This window comes from Moschus berezovskii, chromosome 8, assembly GCF_049115385.1.
Source record: "Moschus berezovskii isolate FMDL1 chromosome 8, NW_MosBer_1.0, whole genome shotgun sequence".
NCBI classification, from domain to species: Eukaryota; Metazoa; Chordata; class Mammalia; order Artiodactyla; family Moschidae; genus Moschus; species Moschus berezovskii.
The window spans coordinates 66093825-66109294 of NC_142467.1; the positions used below are offsets into that span (position 1 = coordinate 66093825).

General features: G+C 53.6%; 1 protein-coding gene across 9 annotated transcripts in view; it reads right to left on the minus strand.

Annotated features, from left to right (window-relative positions):
• Positions 1–911: 911 nt before the first annotated feature.
• The window catches only part of JADE2 (jade family PHD finger 2), a 50354-nt gene continuing 35795 nt past the window's right edge, over positions 912–15470 (minus strand). For 8 of the 9 annotated variants that reach the window (XM_055429112.2, XM_055429109.2, XM_055429110.2 and 5 more), the window contains 3 exons: positions 9558–9675; positions 6838–6966; positions 912–5576 (listed from right to left, as the gene is read on the minus strand). In XM_055429112.2, the coding sequence (XP_055285087.1) occupies positions 4768–5576; positions 6838–6966; positions 9558–9675 (1056 nt within the window). In that variant the 3' untranslated portion in view covers positions 912–4767. The remainder of the gene's footprint in view (positions 5577–6837; positions 6967–9557; positions 9676–15470) is intronic. The other variant, XM_088838655.1, reaches the window with a different exon arrangement.

Below are 15470 nucleotides of genomic sequence, written 5' to 3' on the forward strand. Positions count from 1 at the left end.
GGACAGATACCAGAGTGGAAGCAGTGAGATTCTATTTCCTGGGCTCCAAAATCACTGCGGATGGTTATTGCAGCCATGAAATTAAAAGATGCTTGATCCTTGAAAGAAAAGCTATGACAAACCTAGACAGTATATTAAAAAGCAAAGATATCACTTTGTGACAAAGACCCATATTGCCAAAGCTATGGTTTTTCAGTAGTCGTGTATGGATGTGAGAGTTGGACTATAAAGGCAGCTGAACATTGAAGAATTGATGCTTTAGAATTATGGTGCTTGAGAAGACGCTTGGACGTCCCCTGGACTGAATGGAAGATCAATCTAGTCAATCCTAAATGAAATCAACCCTGAATATTCATTGGAAGGACAGATGCTAAAGCTGAAGCGTCAATACTTTGGCCACCTGATGTGAAGAGCCGATTCATTAGAAAAGACACTGATGCTGGGAAAGACTGAAGGCAAAAGAAGGGGGCAGTGGAGGATGAAATGGTTAGATAGCATCACCTAGCATCACCAACTCAATGGACATGAATTTGAGCAAACTCCAGGAGATAGGGAAGGACAGAGGAGCCTGGCATGCAAATCCATCCCATGGGGTCACAAAGAGTCGAACATGACTTAGTAACTGAACAACAACAACCAGAGTTTCCTCCCAAACCTTCCCACTGTAGGTGGCTCAAGGGGTCCTGACTTTGATGCTGAACTTCACCTCTTAGCAGAGGTGTAGTTTTGGGAAGCTCCATCATCCACTCTGAACCCCACGGAATGACAGCTTTGAGAAGCAAATCAAGTAAGCCCAGCCCCAGTGCATACTGAACACTCACTATATTCCTTGGGACACCTATGGACCACTCACTATTTCACTGAGCCCACCCTCTCCCACTCCCCAATGCAACAGAGCCTCACACCAGCCAGCACAGAAAACATCGCTTTATTAACTGCGTTTGCCAACACACGAGGATTGCAGAGGGGGTCCTGAAGCCACAGGATCCAGTGAGGGCTAGGCTCTGGAAACCCCCATGAGTGAGCAGGACAGGATGGGACTGGAAGCTACGTGGTAGTGGGATCACAGAATCATGCAGGGTACGCGGGCACTGGCCACCCCGAGGCAGCCATACATTCTATTGCTCGTTAAGGGTAGCGAACATGGACAATGTACAAAAAGGAGAAATAGGTTTTTGCGTTAATGAAAAATACATTTTTTTTTCTACAAAGGAATCTTTCCTAATACAAGAAAATAAATATTGCAACATAAGCCAAAAATAATTTAAAATTGCTCTTTTCAATATATTTTCAATATTTCTCTTGTATATTAACAAATGGCACATCAACTTTCTTTGAAACAAAGACAGAAGGTGTCTCCTCCTGTGACATTCATATCATCCCCCCACCCCGAGCCGATGTGGAGCACAGAGTGTTGTGCGTCTGAGGGACAAGGTGGCAGGAAGTGCCTTAAAGAACAACCAAAGGTCCTGGACTCCAGCCCTGGCTCTTTGGCCAATGTGGCCAGCTGGGCCAGGGCCATGGGAAGTGGCCTCCCCAAGGGCCTTGTTACAGGCATTCAGACCATTCTGCAGAGCTTGGGGTATGGGCAGAGGTTGGCCACATCTGGCAGTAAGCAAGGAATGCCAAGTCCAGCTGCTGCCAATGTCTGTCAGAACTGGGCATGTGATTCTCTAGAACCTGCCCTGGCAAGTCCCACTGTGTGCCCATACATGACACACAGACACACATGCACATGGACACACAAGACGTGCCCTGGCACACACTCACACATCCACAGCCCAGCACCCATGTTTGGAAAACTGGGTGGCTTCTCCAAGGAACCTGAGACCTTCACACTGCAAATGTTCACACACTGTCACCAAGTCAGAGCTCATTTAATAAAATAAACCCTTCTAACCTTTCTTCTCTGTATTTGTTCTAAAATACATTTATGATCCATAAAAATACTTTCCTTGCACATTATCCTTTCTCACTGTGAGAAGGGGGAAGGAGGCGGGCAGCAGGGACCAGGAGAGCGGCAAAGACCGCCAGGATAACTTCCAGAGCAGCTTGTCCCTCCCTGAGGAGGGCCACTGAGTGTGGGCAGATATGGTCACGTGAAAGATGTACCTCAGCCTCTAGTCTGGAAAAGCCTCCTGCCTTCTCCCTAGCTTCCCATCTTGACCTCAAAGGCAGCAAAGCCATCTGCGCTGTGGATGGGAAGCTGGAGAAAGAGTGAAGGGGCTGTGGCTGATGGCAGAAAGGCCAGCAGTGAGAACCAGTATCCTTGTCTTCTTTGTGGCCTGGCAGACATCCTAGTAGTGGACAGCTGACTGGCAAACGAAGCTCTTGGGTCTGGCCCGGCAGACCTGGGCAGCCAGCCTTAGAGGCACCCGGACTCCGTGCAGGACACGGGCCCCAGGGATAATTCAGTTCAAAGCAAGAGCCAATTGAAAAGTGGGTTGAAATCCAGAGGCCAACTTGAGTAGAGGCCCTCTGAAGGAGTGCTGGTCTCTTGGCCAGACCCTGACCAGACCTACCACCTTCCTGTCCTGGTTCTTTGCCCTACCTCGCCCCCAGAGCGCCCAGACCCTGCCTCGGGATGGATGAAGGGTAAGCAGGCTGTGCCAAGTCTACTGGACCTGAACACCCCACCTCCCGGCAGAGTCTGGTTGTTCTTTAAAGCTGGTCCCTTTGCTTCCTGTGAGGTCAGACCAGGCAATCCAGCACAGACAAGGTTGTGACCCGAGGTGACCTGAAGCACGGGGAAGGAAGAAGATCTGTTCAAAGGCAGTAAACAGAGAATAGGGTTAGGACGCTGCTGCTGACACTGCACTGGCCAGTACTACCAAGGCGCCAGGCAGACTAAACTCTACACAGTAGCCCATGCCATCCCAACGCCCAGAGTCCTTGAAGCCCACTCTGAGTCTGCTCCGACTGGACACATCTGTCCGGCCCTTTAAACTTAGTCATTATCTTTGTTTCCTGTTTTGATAAAATTCACATGAAACTGAGTGTCCGTGACCATGCCACTGTCGTACCTTGAAAGTCTGCAGTCGGGGATGGGTGCTCAGCCTGCTCCCCACCCCGCTGATTTGCGCTTTGTTTTATGTGAGGGGGATCCCCATGGTGAGACTTTTGCCACGCTGCTTTCACCGTCAGTCTCCTCCTGTGGAGTTTTAGGGTTCAGGAGAGCTCACAGTGGGCCCAGGATCCAAAATCCAACACCAGCAGCAGCAGAACAGCATCCTTGTCCGAGAGCTTGGGCTCACCTCCTTGGGTGTGTGCAACAAACACGTTTCTACACTTGGTTGCTAAAGAACTCCATTTTTAAAAAAAGTCCAAGTGACAAGTTGTCAGGTCCTGGCTGTGCTGTATTATGGTCAAAATATTCTTTGGCATCCACAGAATGATTCGACTGATTCACTGGACTTTTGCAAGGTTCTTGTTAGAGAAGTTCTGGCTTTACCAGTGGCAGAAGTGACCCAGGAGTAAGTCATAAAAGAAAACAAACATGTTTTCACTGAATTCCTTTTTGTTTTTCATTTGTTCCCTGAGCTATCACCCTGGGGCCACTCCACTGAAACTCTTCAGAGCTACTACCTGGGACTTAGAGGGTGGAGCAGAGAAGGCAGGACGGTGACGGTGGGGAGGGAGGGGCTGGAAGGGCACAGCTGGGAAAGGGGGTTAAGGCTCAGAGGGGGAGGAACCAGGAAGATCCAGCAAGACTTCAAACAGTCCCAGCAGGCCATCACTAACCCGTCCCGGGCCCCGGGATCCCACTGCTTGTTGGAAGGAGGAGTTTCCAAAAGGAAACCTAGGAAGAAGCTCATCACTTAGCAGGAAACTTGAAAAGGCAAATGGTCTGGTCTGGTCAGCTGTCTGGGAGTGATCAGACCTTGGCCGAGACTGGCCCCGAAGGAAGGAAGGAAGGAAGTTGGAGTCCCAGAGCGATTCTCTGTAGTGGGCGAGTCTGAGCCCCACGCCCCTGACCGGGCACTGGCCCTCCCTCGCAGCCCTCCGCCGGCACTGGCGGCTGGCTGGCTGGGAGTCCCCTGAGAAAATGGCACAGCTCAGGAAGGACTCTGGGAAGCCCTTCCCAGAGCCGCCGGGCTGGGCGCTGGCAGGGGCAGAGCAGCAGGGGAGCAGAGGGTCGCAGGGTGGGCGGGCAGGCCTCAGGTGATGTGGGCTGGCCAGAAACAGCTGTGGCTCCCTGGGAACCAGCAGGCCCTCTGCGCCCCTCAGTGCTTTCTCGCGTAAGCTCCTTGTGCTTGTGACAGTGAGTAGACTCTGGCTGGGGGTCACTTATTACACTTCCTTGGGGATCAGTGAAGTGCAGCAGGACCCCCCTCAGTGGACCCCAGTGGGATTTGGGAACAAGGCGGGGCAGGCCCTGGGCTGGCCCATCTGCCATAATAATGCCCAAACGACAGTCTGTGTCACCCAGTGGCAGCGGGCGGGAGTCCTGAGCCCTTCATCACCTTGCCTACATGTAGCCAGGAGCCCAGCAGTATTGTGTGGCCCAGGTGGGGACGTTGCCACGGCCGTGATGGTGCACAGGACCAGGGCTGGTCCTTGTGGCCAGAGCCGTGGAAGGAATCCTAACGTCCTAGGCCAGCACAGAGGAAAGACAATAGTGTGGAATTCGAAACTCTTTTTATATTAAAAATAAAACCACATCAGAGTGGCAGCCTCAAGGGTCTGAGACACTCAGCGGAGATTGGAAATGGCAGTTGTCACTGGGCTGAGGCCTCATGGGGGGACCAGGACAGGCGAAGGGGTGACTTAGGAGGCCAGCACCCCCATGCGGACCACCTCCTCAGCCCCTGCTTCCCGGGGACCCCGCTGCACCCCGCTGTCCTCAGCCTCCACATCTGAGTCACTCATCTCCCCATCAGAGAAGTAGCCATCAGTCTCAGTGTCAAAGTGTAGGCTGACCTTTGGCCTCTCGGCCACAGCAGAAGGCGGTCCCGTCCCGGCATCAGGCCTGGCACCTGGCGATCTCCGGTTTCCCTTGCTCTCACGGGGCAGCCGGAGCCGGCCTGAGGGCTTGGGACTCGCTGGAGGGCCAGGCACTTGGACATTAGAGTCGGCAGCCATTGGGGCTGCCTCCTCCGGGGTCTCGGGGGCCAGTGGTAGGGGGCTCTCGGGAGCTGCTGGGATGGGACAGTCCCCAGCTGTAGGGCTGGACGGCAGGTGAGAAGGTGTTCGCCGTGGTGGCTTCCTGGCAGGTGGTCCCTGACCCCCTTTGCTGCTGCCAGTATCCTGGCCCCAGGGCTTCTTGGGGGCTTTGTCTGGAGTCGTCCGTGAACCGGGCCCGTCCTGCGGTGGTTTCTTCTTAGCAGGCAGGCGGCTGCGGCCACGGGCCTTCCTGGCAGGATCGCCGGGTCGCAGCGAGGGGTCCCGCATGAAGCTCAGCAGCGTCTCCTCGTCCTGCAGCAGCTCCTCAGACAGCAACCCCGGGGCGGGGTCTTCGGGGTGCCCGTTGTTGAGCGACCACTCGCTCATGGCCATGTTCTCTGCGGTGATCTGCACTGACTGCGCCAGCCAGCTGTTGAAGAAGGTGCCGTCGATGGGGAGCGAGGTGGACAGGCCTGGCCACGGGAGGAAAGCAGCAGGTGAGGCGCCAGCAGGTGTGTGTCCCACCCTCCTCCAGGAAGCCCCCCCGCCCTGCCCCGCACGCCACCGCGGACCTTCCTCCTCTCCCTCTGTGCTAGACCCGGCTGAGCTAACCTGTTCTGTCCATCCCACCTGCGAACACGGAACACCCTTCTCCCCAGACAGATGTCCTGCTCCTGGGGACTGTCTTCACAGTCTGACGAGCAGAGTACAAAGTGCAAATGTGGGCTCCCTATTCAAAAATTATTAAGAATTTCAAAGTGGCTACAGTAGAGCATTAAACCAAGCGAGGGCCCCTGGTGACTGCACAGGAGCACACCCAGCCCTGCTCAGCACCCCACCTATCATCATCCTGGGAGCATAAGGGATGGAGGGATGGAGGAATGGAGGAAGGAGCCCTCTGGTCACCAGGGGGCGCTGGGTTTTCATGAGTGTCGCTTTCCAGAGCTTCCAAAGCAAGGACTTGGATAAGGGTGTCTGTCAGGGCCCTTCTTCCTTTACTGAGGTCTTGGGAGGCGGCCGCTGATGTTCCCATTAGATACCAAGTTGTCTCCTTCCTGAGACCGAGGAAAATAAAAGATGACCTGGGGCTTCCATGCTAGAGGTGACCTGGGGCTTCCTTGCTAGAGACGAGGTGGGGCTTCCATGCTAGGGGTGAGGCGTTCCTCGAGAGCACGCCCCTTCCCTGAGGAGTGCTCCAGAGGAAGCATGTGACATCCTGGGAGACCCACGGCCAAGAGCCCCTCCAGGGATACCTTGCTTAATGGGGCAGCAGTAAAGAGGCCTGTGACAGACAGCTGTGACAGTGAGATGGATGGGTTGGGCAAAGACCACTCCTGTGGGGGTCTCTGCAGACTCCCAGAAAGTTTGCAGGGGATGAAGGGAGGGCCTATTTGAGGACATTCTGGCAGAGGGGGACAGGGACAGAGAATTATGGCAGGCCCTCACCCCACAGTATGACACAGGGTTCCTTGAAGGGCCAGGATGTCTAGAGGCTCCTGAGTTCTTGGGCCCAGCCTCTAGTCTACGAGAGGAACCCTTGGGAGGCCAGACAGGGCTCTGACACCCCAGTCTTTTCTATGCCTGGAGGTGGGAGTGCCTGGGCACGGAAGGGCCTGCCGACCCCTCCCGGCCTCCCACTCTGCAGCAAGGATGCTGGTGGTTCCTGTGGCCTTCTGCGGGGAGCTGCAAGTGCACTGATGGTATGAGCCTGGCTGTGTGCACCAGGCCACTCACCAAGCTGCCCCAGGACTGAGTCGGACCCTGCCTTCACTTTCTCCTTCTTCTCGGGGCTGCCCTTGGGGCCCTCGCGGCCTTTTCTTTTTGAGTCACTCTTCTTGCCCTTTGTTTTCCTCCCAGACGGCTCTGCATCAGGGAAAGAGAGGGCAGGAGGGAGATGGTTACCCCAAGCAGGCCAGACAGAACCAAGACCCTTGCGTGGAATCCCAGGAGAGCCCCATCACTTAGTGTCTCGCCTTCTAGGTCACCTCCCCTGCACCTCTGCGGCCCCCGTCCAGAGCCATGTGGGACCTGGGATAACTGTGGCTCCAGCAAGTCAGGGAATAGCTGATGTGGGAAAAGGGGGTAAGAGTCCCTGAGGGGCTTGGTGAGGGGCTCGGTGAGGGGCTCAGCAACACGAAGAGGGGGAAGACCACTCTATAGGACCTGGGCTGCAGTTTGATCTCTAAGGACTACAGATCCCAGGACAGAGTCCTGGTGGGCAGGAAGGCTGGCTGGAGGTGAGTGGTTAGGACAGGGCCTCATGGGCTTGGCCACGGAGGTGAAGGTGGTCAATAGCCTTGGGTTCCCCTCCTGACACAGGGGTCAGCCCCCTGCCTTGCTCTCGTGGTCTGCTCTGGAGGTTAGACAGTTGATGGGAGACTTGGCATGCACGCCTGGCCCTCATACCCTTCTAGTCCAGGACCACATGGGTCTGCAGAGTCACAGAACGAAACAGAGCAGGGGAGGGACATGCTGTGGTGGGGAGCTGCCAGGAGTCTCCTCCGAGCTTCTCAGCCAGAGGCTGGAGGGCTTCCTGAGTAAGCGTTTAAGAGAAGGTTGAGGAGTACGGGCCCAACTCCAGGACTCTGCCTAGCTCTGCTGTTCGTTCCAGGTGTAACCTCGGGCCAGGCCTGTCTTCTCACTTGTCACACGGGACAGCGCCTAGATACTTGGAGGGAGGCTTCCCAAGTCCCCCACTGCACTCGCTGTGGCCTGAGCGCCTCCCAGGGGCACGGACCTTACACAGCTGACTCTGACAAGCCCTTAGCATCACTTCAGATGTTTTCTTCCTGCCCTGGCTGCAGCTATGCCAGTCCTTCCAGGGTCTCTAACAAGACAAGCTCACCTCCAGGTCCACAAATATATGGTTTCCTTGTCCCTCCCCTGGTTCTGTTCACAGCCTAAGTATCACCGCCACTGGGAAGCCTTCTCTAGGCTCCTGGCCAGACAGACCTCGACAATATACTTGTGGCCTGTGTCCCACCCTATGGGTGAAGCGTCAAAATACTGAGGGCATCGGCTTCAGGCAGAGGCAAACCAGTCTTCTCTCCAAATGCCTTGCCCTGACCAAAAGGTGTCCTGTTGCTGCTGCTCAGGTCTAGGAGTTGCCAATGTTTCCAGACTCAATGAGAGAATGTGGACCCTCCAAGCTCCTGACCATGTTTCTGGAATCCTGTGCCTAAGGGCACTGCATGCCTCGCCATTCTCCACTGCCTTCCTACAGTGGGATGTATGGCCTATGTGAGTCCCAGGAAGCTTGAGATGTTCCAGCGTCACCGCCACCAGGACGCCATCTCTGACACCTCTGTCCCTGCATTGGCACCCATGGCAGCCCCCCCGGACACCACCTTCCTTTGTGTCTCCATATAGTGGACTCCATGAGGACAGGAAGCCTGTCCGTTCAGTCCACACCAGGGTATCCTGTGCCCAGCACAGAGTGCAGTATTCTGTCTACCCTCAATCAGTGCTTGCTGAAGGAACCGACAAACAAGAGGGAGTCTGGGAAGGTCTGGGGGCCTTCTGCCTAAGCTGCCCTAGTCCTGGGTGCATGGTGAGCCCTGACCTCTAAATGGCCGTGACGCAGCATCTGTGTCAAGCAATGCTGGTTTCTGGGGCAGGGGTGGGGCAGCAGAAGGTCCTCAGTTATTGACTCTGGTGGTGGCCCAGCCACTCTCCTCTCTGCTCCAGGCCTAGCCCGACGCACAGGCTCCACATGCAGTGGCAGTCTCTGGCTTACAAATCTCTCCATCCACCTATGTTTACTGCATGGAATTCAACATCAGAGCACCATCTTCTACACTAAGCATCGCCCTCCTGAACATGTTAACACTCCACAAAGGGCCCTGTTGTCTGGCAACATCCACAACTAACAAGACAGACCACTCTCAGAGCTTCTTTAACATTTCCAGATCTGTTAAATGCATGTGATGGTAAAAGCCTTAGAAAGAGGAAAAAAAAATATTGGCACAAGGCCTCAATCCTGTCAGATGGGGTCAGAGAGAAGGAACACACAGGTCCTCTGCAGTTGCCTTCTTCAGAATCAACACACAAGCACACAGGGGTTCAGGGAAGCTTGCCAGCTTGGTCTCTACCTGCCCTGGAACCAGCACAGAGCCGCTGAGACTTCTGGTTTTCACCTGTTCACATGTAATTCACTCCTGAACCGCAATGGGCCCCGCACTGCCTGAGAGTCCCATGAACCAGAAAGCTCCCTGAGGGTAGCCCTGATGCCCACATCACATCTTTGCTCCTTGCCTGCCAACACACACCCAGGACCCTGGGAGGCCCCAGCCTAGGCCCACTAACTGGGTACAGAGGGTAAGGGTGGGGTCAGTGGCCCCTGATCCTGTACACAGGCCCCACCAGGCTCTGGAGACACACAGTTCCCTGGAACCCAGCCCCCTCGAGGGTGTGCTCACGAGAGGTGGCCAGCGGCAGGCATGCGAAGCGCCTACCTCGACACAGATCCTGTTCGATAAGTTTCATCTGCAGGTGGAATATCTGCTCCTGGAGCTTGCAGATGGCATGTTTCGTTCTCTCGCGCCTTGTCACCATGTAGCACAGATTTCTAACCTGAGGAGACACAAGAGAGATTTTCCACCTTACTCATGGGCAACCACCTCAACCTCCCGACTCTGGGGGGCATTCTGCCTAACCTGCCCAGGACATCTGGGAATCAATACCCAGGCCCCGAATACATTCTCAGTCCTGAGCTGCAATTCTCTGATCTAAAATACAGGGCCAAGCACAGTCTTGGCCCCAGGGCCCACAGTGGAGCCAGTGTGGGCAGGGAGTGCGTTTGCAGAGGTCAGGCTGGCAGCTCTGCCTTCCTTCCCTGGGCCTGCACTTCCTGGCTGAGTCATGTCATTGCCCAAGGCCCTTCCAACATGACTGCTCTCCCTTGTATGTAAATCCCAGAAGGCTTGTCACGGCCTGACAAGGTCATCAAGTCCATCCTTCAGCCTCCTGTCCAAGGCGTCTTACACATCAACGAAACTCTTCAGCCATCAGCACATGGGCAAAAACCACCTCCTATCCTGAGACACAATGACCGGTACATGAGACAGCTCCAGCAGAAGAGCTCTGAGTAGAGAGGCGGTCCCTGAGGCCCTGGAGTCCAGCCTGCAGCTGACCCTTGTCCACTTGTTGCACTGGCCCTGAGCCAGGTCCACAGCTGCTCTGCTCAAGGCCCCATGTGCACTCAGCCATGTTCGCTCTGCCAGAGACAGAACTCCTTCAGGGGAAGGGCAGGGCCTCTCAGACTACCTTAGGCCAGCTAGGAAGAGCCTCCTGGGGTCTGGGACACCATCTTGCTCAGCCCATGGGACAGGGCCCACCCTGCAGCTGGCCTGGAAGCACCTGAAGAATGTTGCTTCCTGTCCACCTGGCACCTCGACCCCATGTGCCATCCCTCACTGGCTATTCTCAGTGTACATCATCTCTTTGGGACCATGTCCAGGCCTCCTCCCCATCAGGACACCACCTTGCTCTGGCACTGTCTTCAGATCGGGTCACAATCTCCAGCAAAAGGGACAGCTGGCCACTGGAATCCTGGGTCCCACCAGGTTCCACCTCCTGCTAGGTTCCGTGTTCAAGGCTGAGTTCAGTATTCATAGTCTTAAGCTGCCTGGGCATGACCTGAAGGTTCCAGAGCCCCTGCCTCTTGTGACCATGACTTCTCTCACCCTGGAGTAGCCATGATCAGACCTCCCTGCTGACACAGGCCTTCTCCTCTGCTCCCTGAGCCTAGCTGTGAAAGAGACCCCAGAACACCTGCACCAGGCTAGCAAGCCTCTACAGGACAGGCTCTGGGTGGGTTCTCAGCACCACTATGCACCACAGCCTAGACTGTGAATACCAGGCTCTCCTGTGGTCAGCACCTCCCCAAGGGGCAGTCACCTGGCCCAGCCTGTGAGCCCTAGATCCAGCACACTGGCACCATCTGACTTCTTCACAAATCCCAGGCTCCCAAGACCTCCCTCCAGCCAACCTCCTCCTACACATCCAAGCACAGGCTTGTGCTGGTCCCTGGGCTCAGCTGCGAGAGGTGCCATCAGAGTCCCCTTCTTCTGAGGGCTTGCTGCTCAGCAGGGCAGAGAGATGCTGACCAAATACTGACAGGACCAGGCAACCCTGATCCAGACCTGGGGATGGTGAGAAGGCTCCCTGGAGAAAAGGGAAGACAGGCAGGACCTCACCCTTCAGGTCTTGGCTCCAGGGTCACCTCCAGGAGGCTCCCCTTGTCCATCACATCTAAGCAACCCAATCTCATTCTCCTCATATACTGGTCTCTTTCCTTCCCAGCAGTCATGTGGCTGAGCATGCATAGGGACAGTGGGGATAAAGGCAGCTGGGTGGATGCATGGCTACTTTGGGGGACAGAAAACAAACTAGTCAATATATCTAGCCTAAAACCAGATCAGGACTACTTCCTATTTAAATACAGATGTAGTTTTCTTTCTTTTTTTGACTTTTAGAAACATTAGAGCAAGGTTTCTCAAGGCAGGCCTAAATGAATTTCTGGCCAAGATTACCCCCCAAATCCCTGGAGTGGCTGGTTAAAAGCAGATTCCCAGGCTTGGGGGAGTATCAAATTCTCTAGGCGTGGGGCCCTCAAATATATATTTTACACAGCACCACAGAATCTGAGAACTATTGCCAAGCTCCAAAGTGAGCTGCATGGGCTACTGAGTGTGACAGCTCAGCACATATAGGAAGATAATATTCTAGTGGGTTTTGTTTGGTCCTATTAGAAATTTTGATTATGTATACTTTACAATATAGCATGGTAGATATGAATGAGATATTAAAAATATAATATATTGGAGGTAAATGCTCAATTTTTTTCATGATAAGGGTACATACACTACACAATCAGTAATGTCTGGAGACTTCTGCTATAGAAGATTCTGTGAGAATCCAAACACATTGCTACCCCTTACACCCAGTTCATTATGGAATCATCAACTCTAATTTTTCCCAAGACTCTCGGTAACATAGCTAAATGTAACTAAATGCTGTAATATTCCTCTTCCATGATGGCTTTTGGGGGAAAGTGTTGCAACCATCTTGGAAGCCAACCCAGGCCATTAGACTCCTTACATTGTTTTTTTTCTGATTATAAATACAAAACAAAAAACAAACAAGCCAATCAAAAAGTGGGCAGAAGAACTAAACAGACATTTCTCCAAAGAAGACATACAGATGGCCAACAAACACATGAAAGGATACTCATCATCACGAATTATTAGAGAAATACAAATCAAAACTACAGTGAGGTATTACTTTATACCAGTCAGAATAGCCATCATCAAAAAATCTACAAGCAATAAATGCTGGAGAGGGTGTGGAGAAAAGGGACCCCTCTTGCACTGTTGGTGGGATGTAAATTGGTGCAGCCACTATGGAGAAAAGTATGGAGGTTTCTTAGAAAACTAAAAATGGAACTACCATATGATCCAACAATCCCACTCCCGGGCATACCCAGAGAAAACCATAATTCAAAAGACACATGCACCCCAATATTCACCGCAGCACTATTTACAATAGCCAGGACACGGAAACAACCTAAAGGTCCATCAACAAGAATGGATAAAGAAGATATGGTACATATATACAATGGAATAATACTCAACCATAAAAAGGAACAAAACTGTGTCATTTGCAAAGACGTTGATGGACCTAAAGACTGTCGCACAGAGTGCAGTAAATCAGGAAAAGAAAAACAAATATTGTCTATTAAAGCATGTATGTGGAATCTAGAAAAACGGTAGAGATGGTCTGCGTGCAAAGCAGCAACAGAGACGCAGACGAAGAGAGCACACGTATGACACCAGAGGGGAAGCTGGGAGAGCGCGATGAACTGGAGATCGGGATTGACAGGTACATACTGCCAGGCATAAGGGAGATAGCGAGAAGCACAGAGAACTCTGCTTGGTGCTCGGTTACGACCTAAACGAGAAGGAAATCAAAAGAGAGGGGATATAGGCATATGCGTGGCTGATTCACTCTGCTGTACTGCAGAAGCGGACACAGCAGAATAAAGCAATTACACTCCAATTTTTAAAGAAAATGATAAAACAAACATCAAAGAGCATAAAAGTGAATCCAGTAGAAAAGTCCTACAAAACTAGAGCAGGGATCAGTAATAAAAACAGGTTTTATGTTTTGATAAAGTTGGTTTTTTTTCCCCTTGGCTATGCCATGCAATCTTAGCTCCCCAACCAGGGATCAAACCCGTGCCCTCTGCAGTGGAAGTGCAGAGTCCTAACTGCTGGACCACCAGGGAATTCCCTGGATAAAGTTGTTTTGATAGTAGCAAGTTTGGCAGAGAGAGCCTGGCCGTGGGCTAAGGAGGGCAGGGGGCAGGGAGGACTCCCGGCAAGCTACCTTAAGCCAGAGTGGACCAGAGTAGGGGCAGTCACGGAGCCTAGGGAGGCTATAGGAGGAGCAGCACATACTGTGCATGAGCTGTTGGAGCTTGGGAGGCAGGTGTGGGATGGAGCCAGCCTCCTGATAGGGAGTAAAGCTGTGCAGCAGAGGCACAGTGAGAGGAAAAGCCCAGTACAGTGAATGATCGCAGGGACCAAGGAACACTCAGAGAGGGAGCAGCAGGACTGGATTATCAGGCATGGGGAATCTGGTCAGAGCACCCACAGGAAAAGTATCTCAAGACCAAGGGCATGTTTAACTGTGGCGACCACTGCTGAGAAGGCTGGATGATAAGGGTGGAGAACTGGGAGAGATGGAGGCTGCTGGCAGTCCTGGTGGAAGGTTCTGGAATAGGCTGCCACTGTGGTAGATATAAACGAGGTATTAAAAATACAATATATTGGAAGTAAATTGCTTCAAGGAAGCTCCAAGAGTGAGAAGCAGAGAAGTAAGAAGAGTGAGGGGTGACAGAAAAGGGAAGACAGGGACGGGGGTAGACACTGATGCCTAGAGGGGTGTGGGGGAGGGAGGACGTGCTTCTGAGATGGAGGAAGGCAAAACGATCAAACACGGGTGTGATCCTGGAGACAGAGAGCGGATGAAGGAAAAATAGACGCCCCTGCGCTGTGGGGTGTGGGCTGGAAAGGGATCCCGGTGCGGGGCAGGAAGGGGAGGACGTGAGCGGAAAGGGCAGAGGATGGGTACAGAGGGCACCAGAGGGCAAAGGTTCTGGTCTCAGGAACAGAAGATGAGGTCGGCCAAGAGAAGGGGGTTCCTGAGGGAGTGGGGGCAAGGGCGGGAACAGGTGGTGGTAGCAGAGCCCAGAACGCTGCTAGCAAATGCTTTCACCGAGGCTGGCTGGCAGGCACCTTGGGGTGCTCACCTACTCACTGCTGTAAGATCTCTGCTGGTTGGCAGAGTGGCTCCTACTGGGGGAGGCTCTGCCCAGCATGTGGCCTTTGCACAGGCATAAGGGACTGGCAGTGAGCTAATGCCACAGGGTAGGAGTGAGGAAAGCAGGGGACAGTGAAGAAGGAACTGAGCAGGGAGAACAGAGGACTTGGAGATCTGGGGCTACTGGTCGGAAGCAGTTGGAGTGGGTGACAGGGCTTGAGTGGGTGGAGGGGGTAATAGGGTGGAAAAGTCCCCGAGTTGGGAGCCATGGGGTTGAGAAGCTAGAGGCTGGAGGCTACAGCTGCCCGCTCGGCTTTAGTAGGAGGTCAAAGAGACACAACCCAGGCACTGAAGATAGTAATGTGTGACAACTGACAAGGAAGGAAACAGGCGGAGTGTGGGGCAGGCAGGACCAAGTCTCCTGGGCAGAGCTATGGACACAGAAGCTGGGGGGAGTTCCTACATGTCTACCCTCTGGGGCCAGTGTCTGAGAGCTGCTCCTGCCCTCTCGACTCTTCTCAGGCCAGGTAAAACCTTTAATAAACTCCAGTAATCAGATCCAGAGCCACAGGCAGTAAGTGAGGCCCCCGTGTAGCCCACACTGCCAGCCCGGTTGCTAGGGGACACCAGCCAGTGTTTGTCAGGTTGATCGCTGCTCATCAGGGCTGCAATTTTTTTTTTTCTGTCAGCTGTGAACAACTCAGAGAGGCTGCGGTAGCCGGGCCTTCCTGTGTTGCCTGCCAGGGCCGAGGCCTAAGGCTGAAATTTGAGGAAAGCACGTCTTCTAGGCTCAGCATAAAATGGGATTTTATGCTGGTGGCACCATGACCTCGGCTTCTGCTTCTCTCAGCAAAAGTCTTGCCTGGCCTTGGGAGGCAAATCAGTCAAGGAGGACCCGGGATTCCTGGGCCATAGCCCTGGGCCTGCCCTTTCAGGCCTCCCTGGAGCCCACCCTCCGAGCAGCCCATCAGCTAAGAGCCAGAGCAGCAACAACAGTCACCACTGACAGGGAGGGTGGTGTGCTAAGCCGGGCCCCCGCCCAA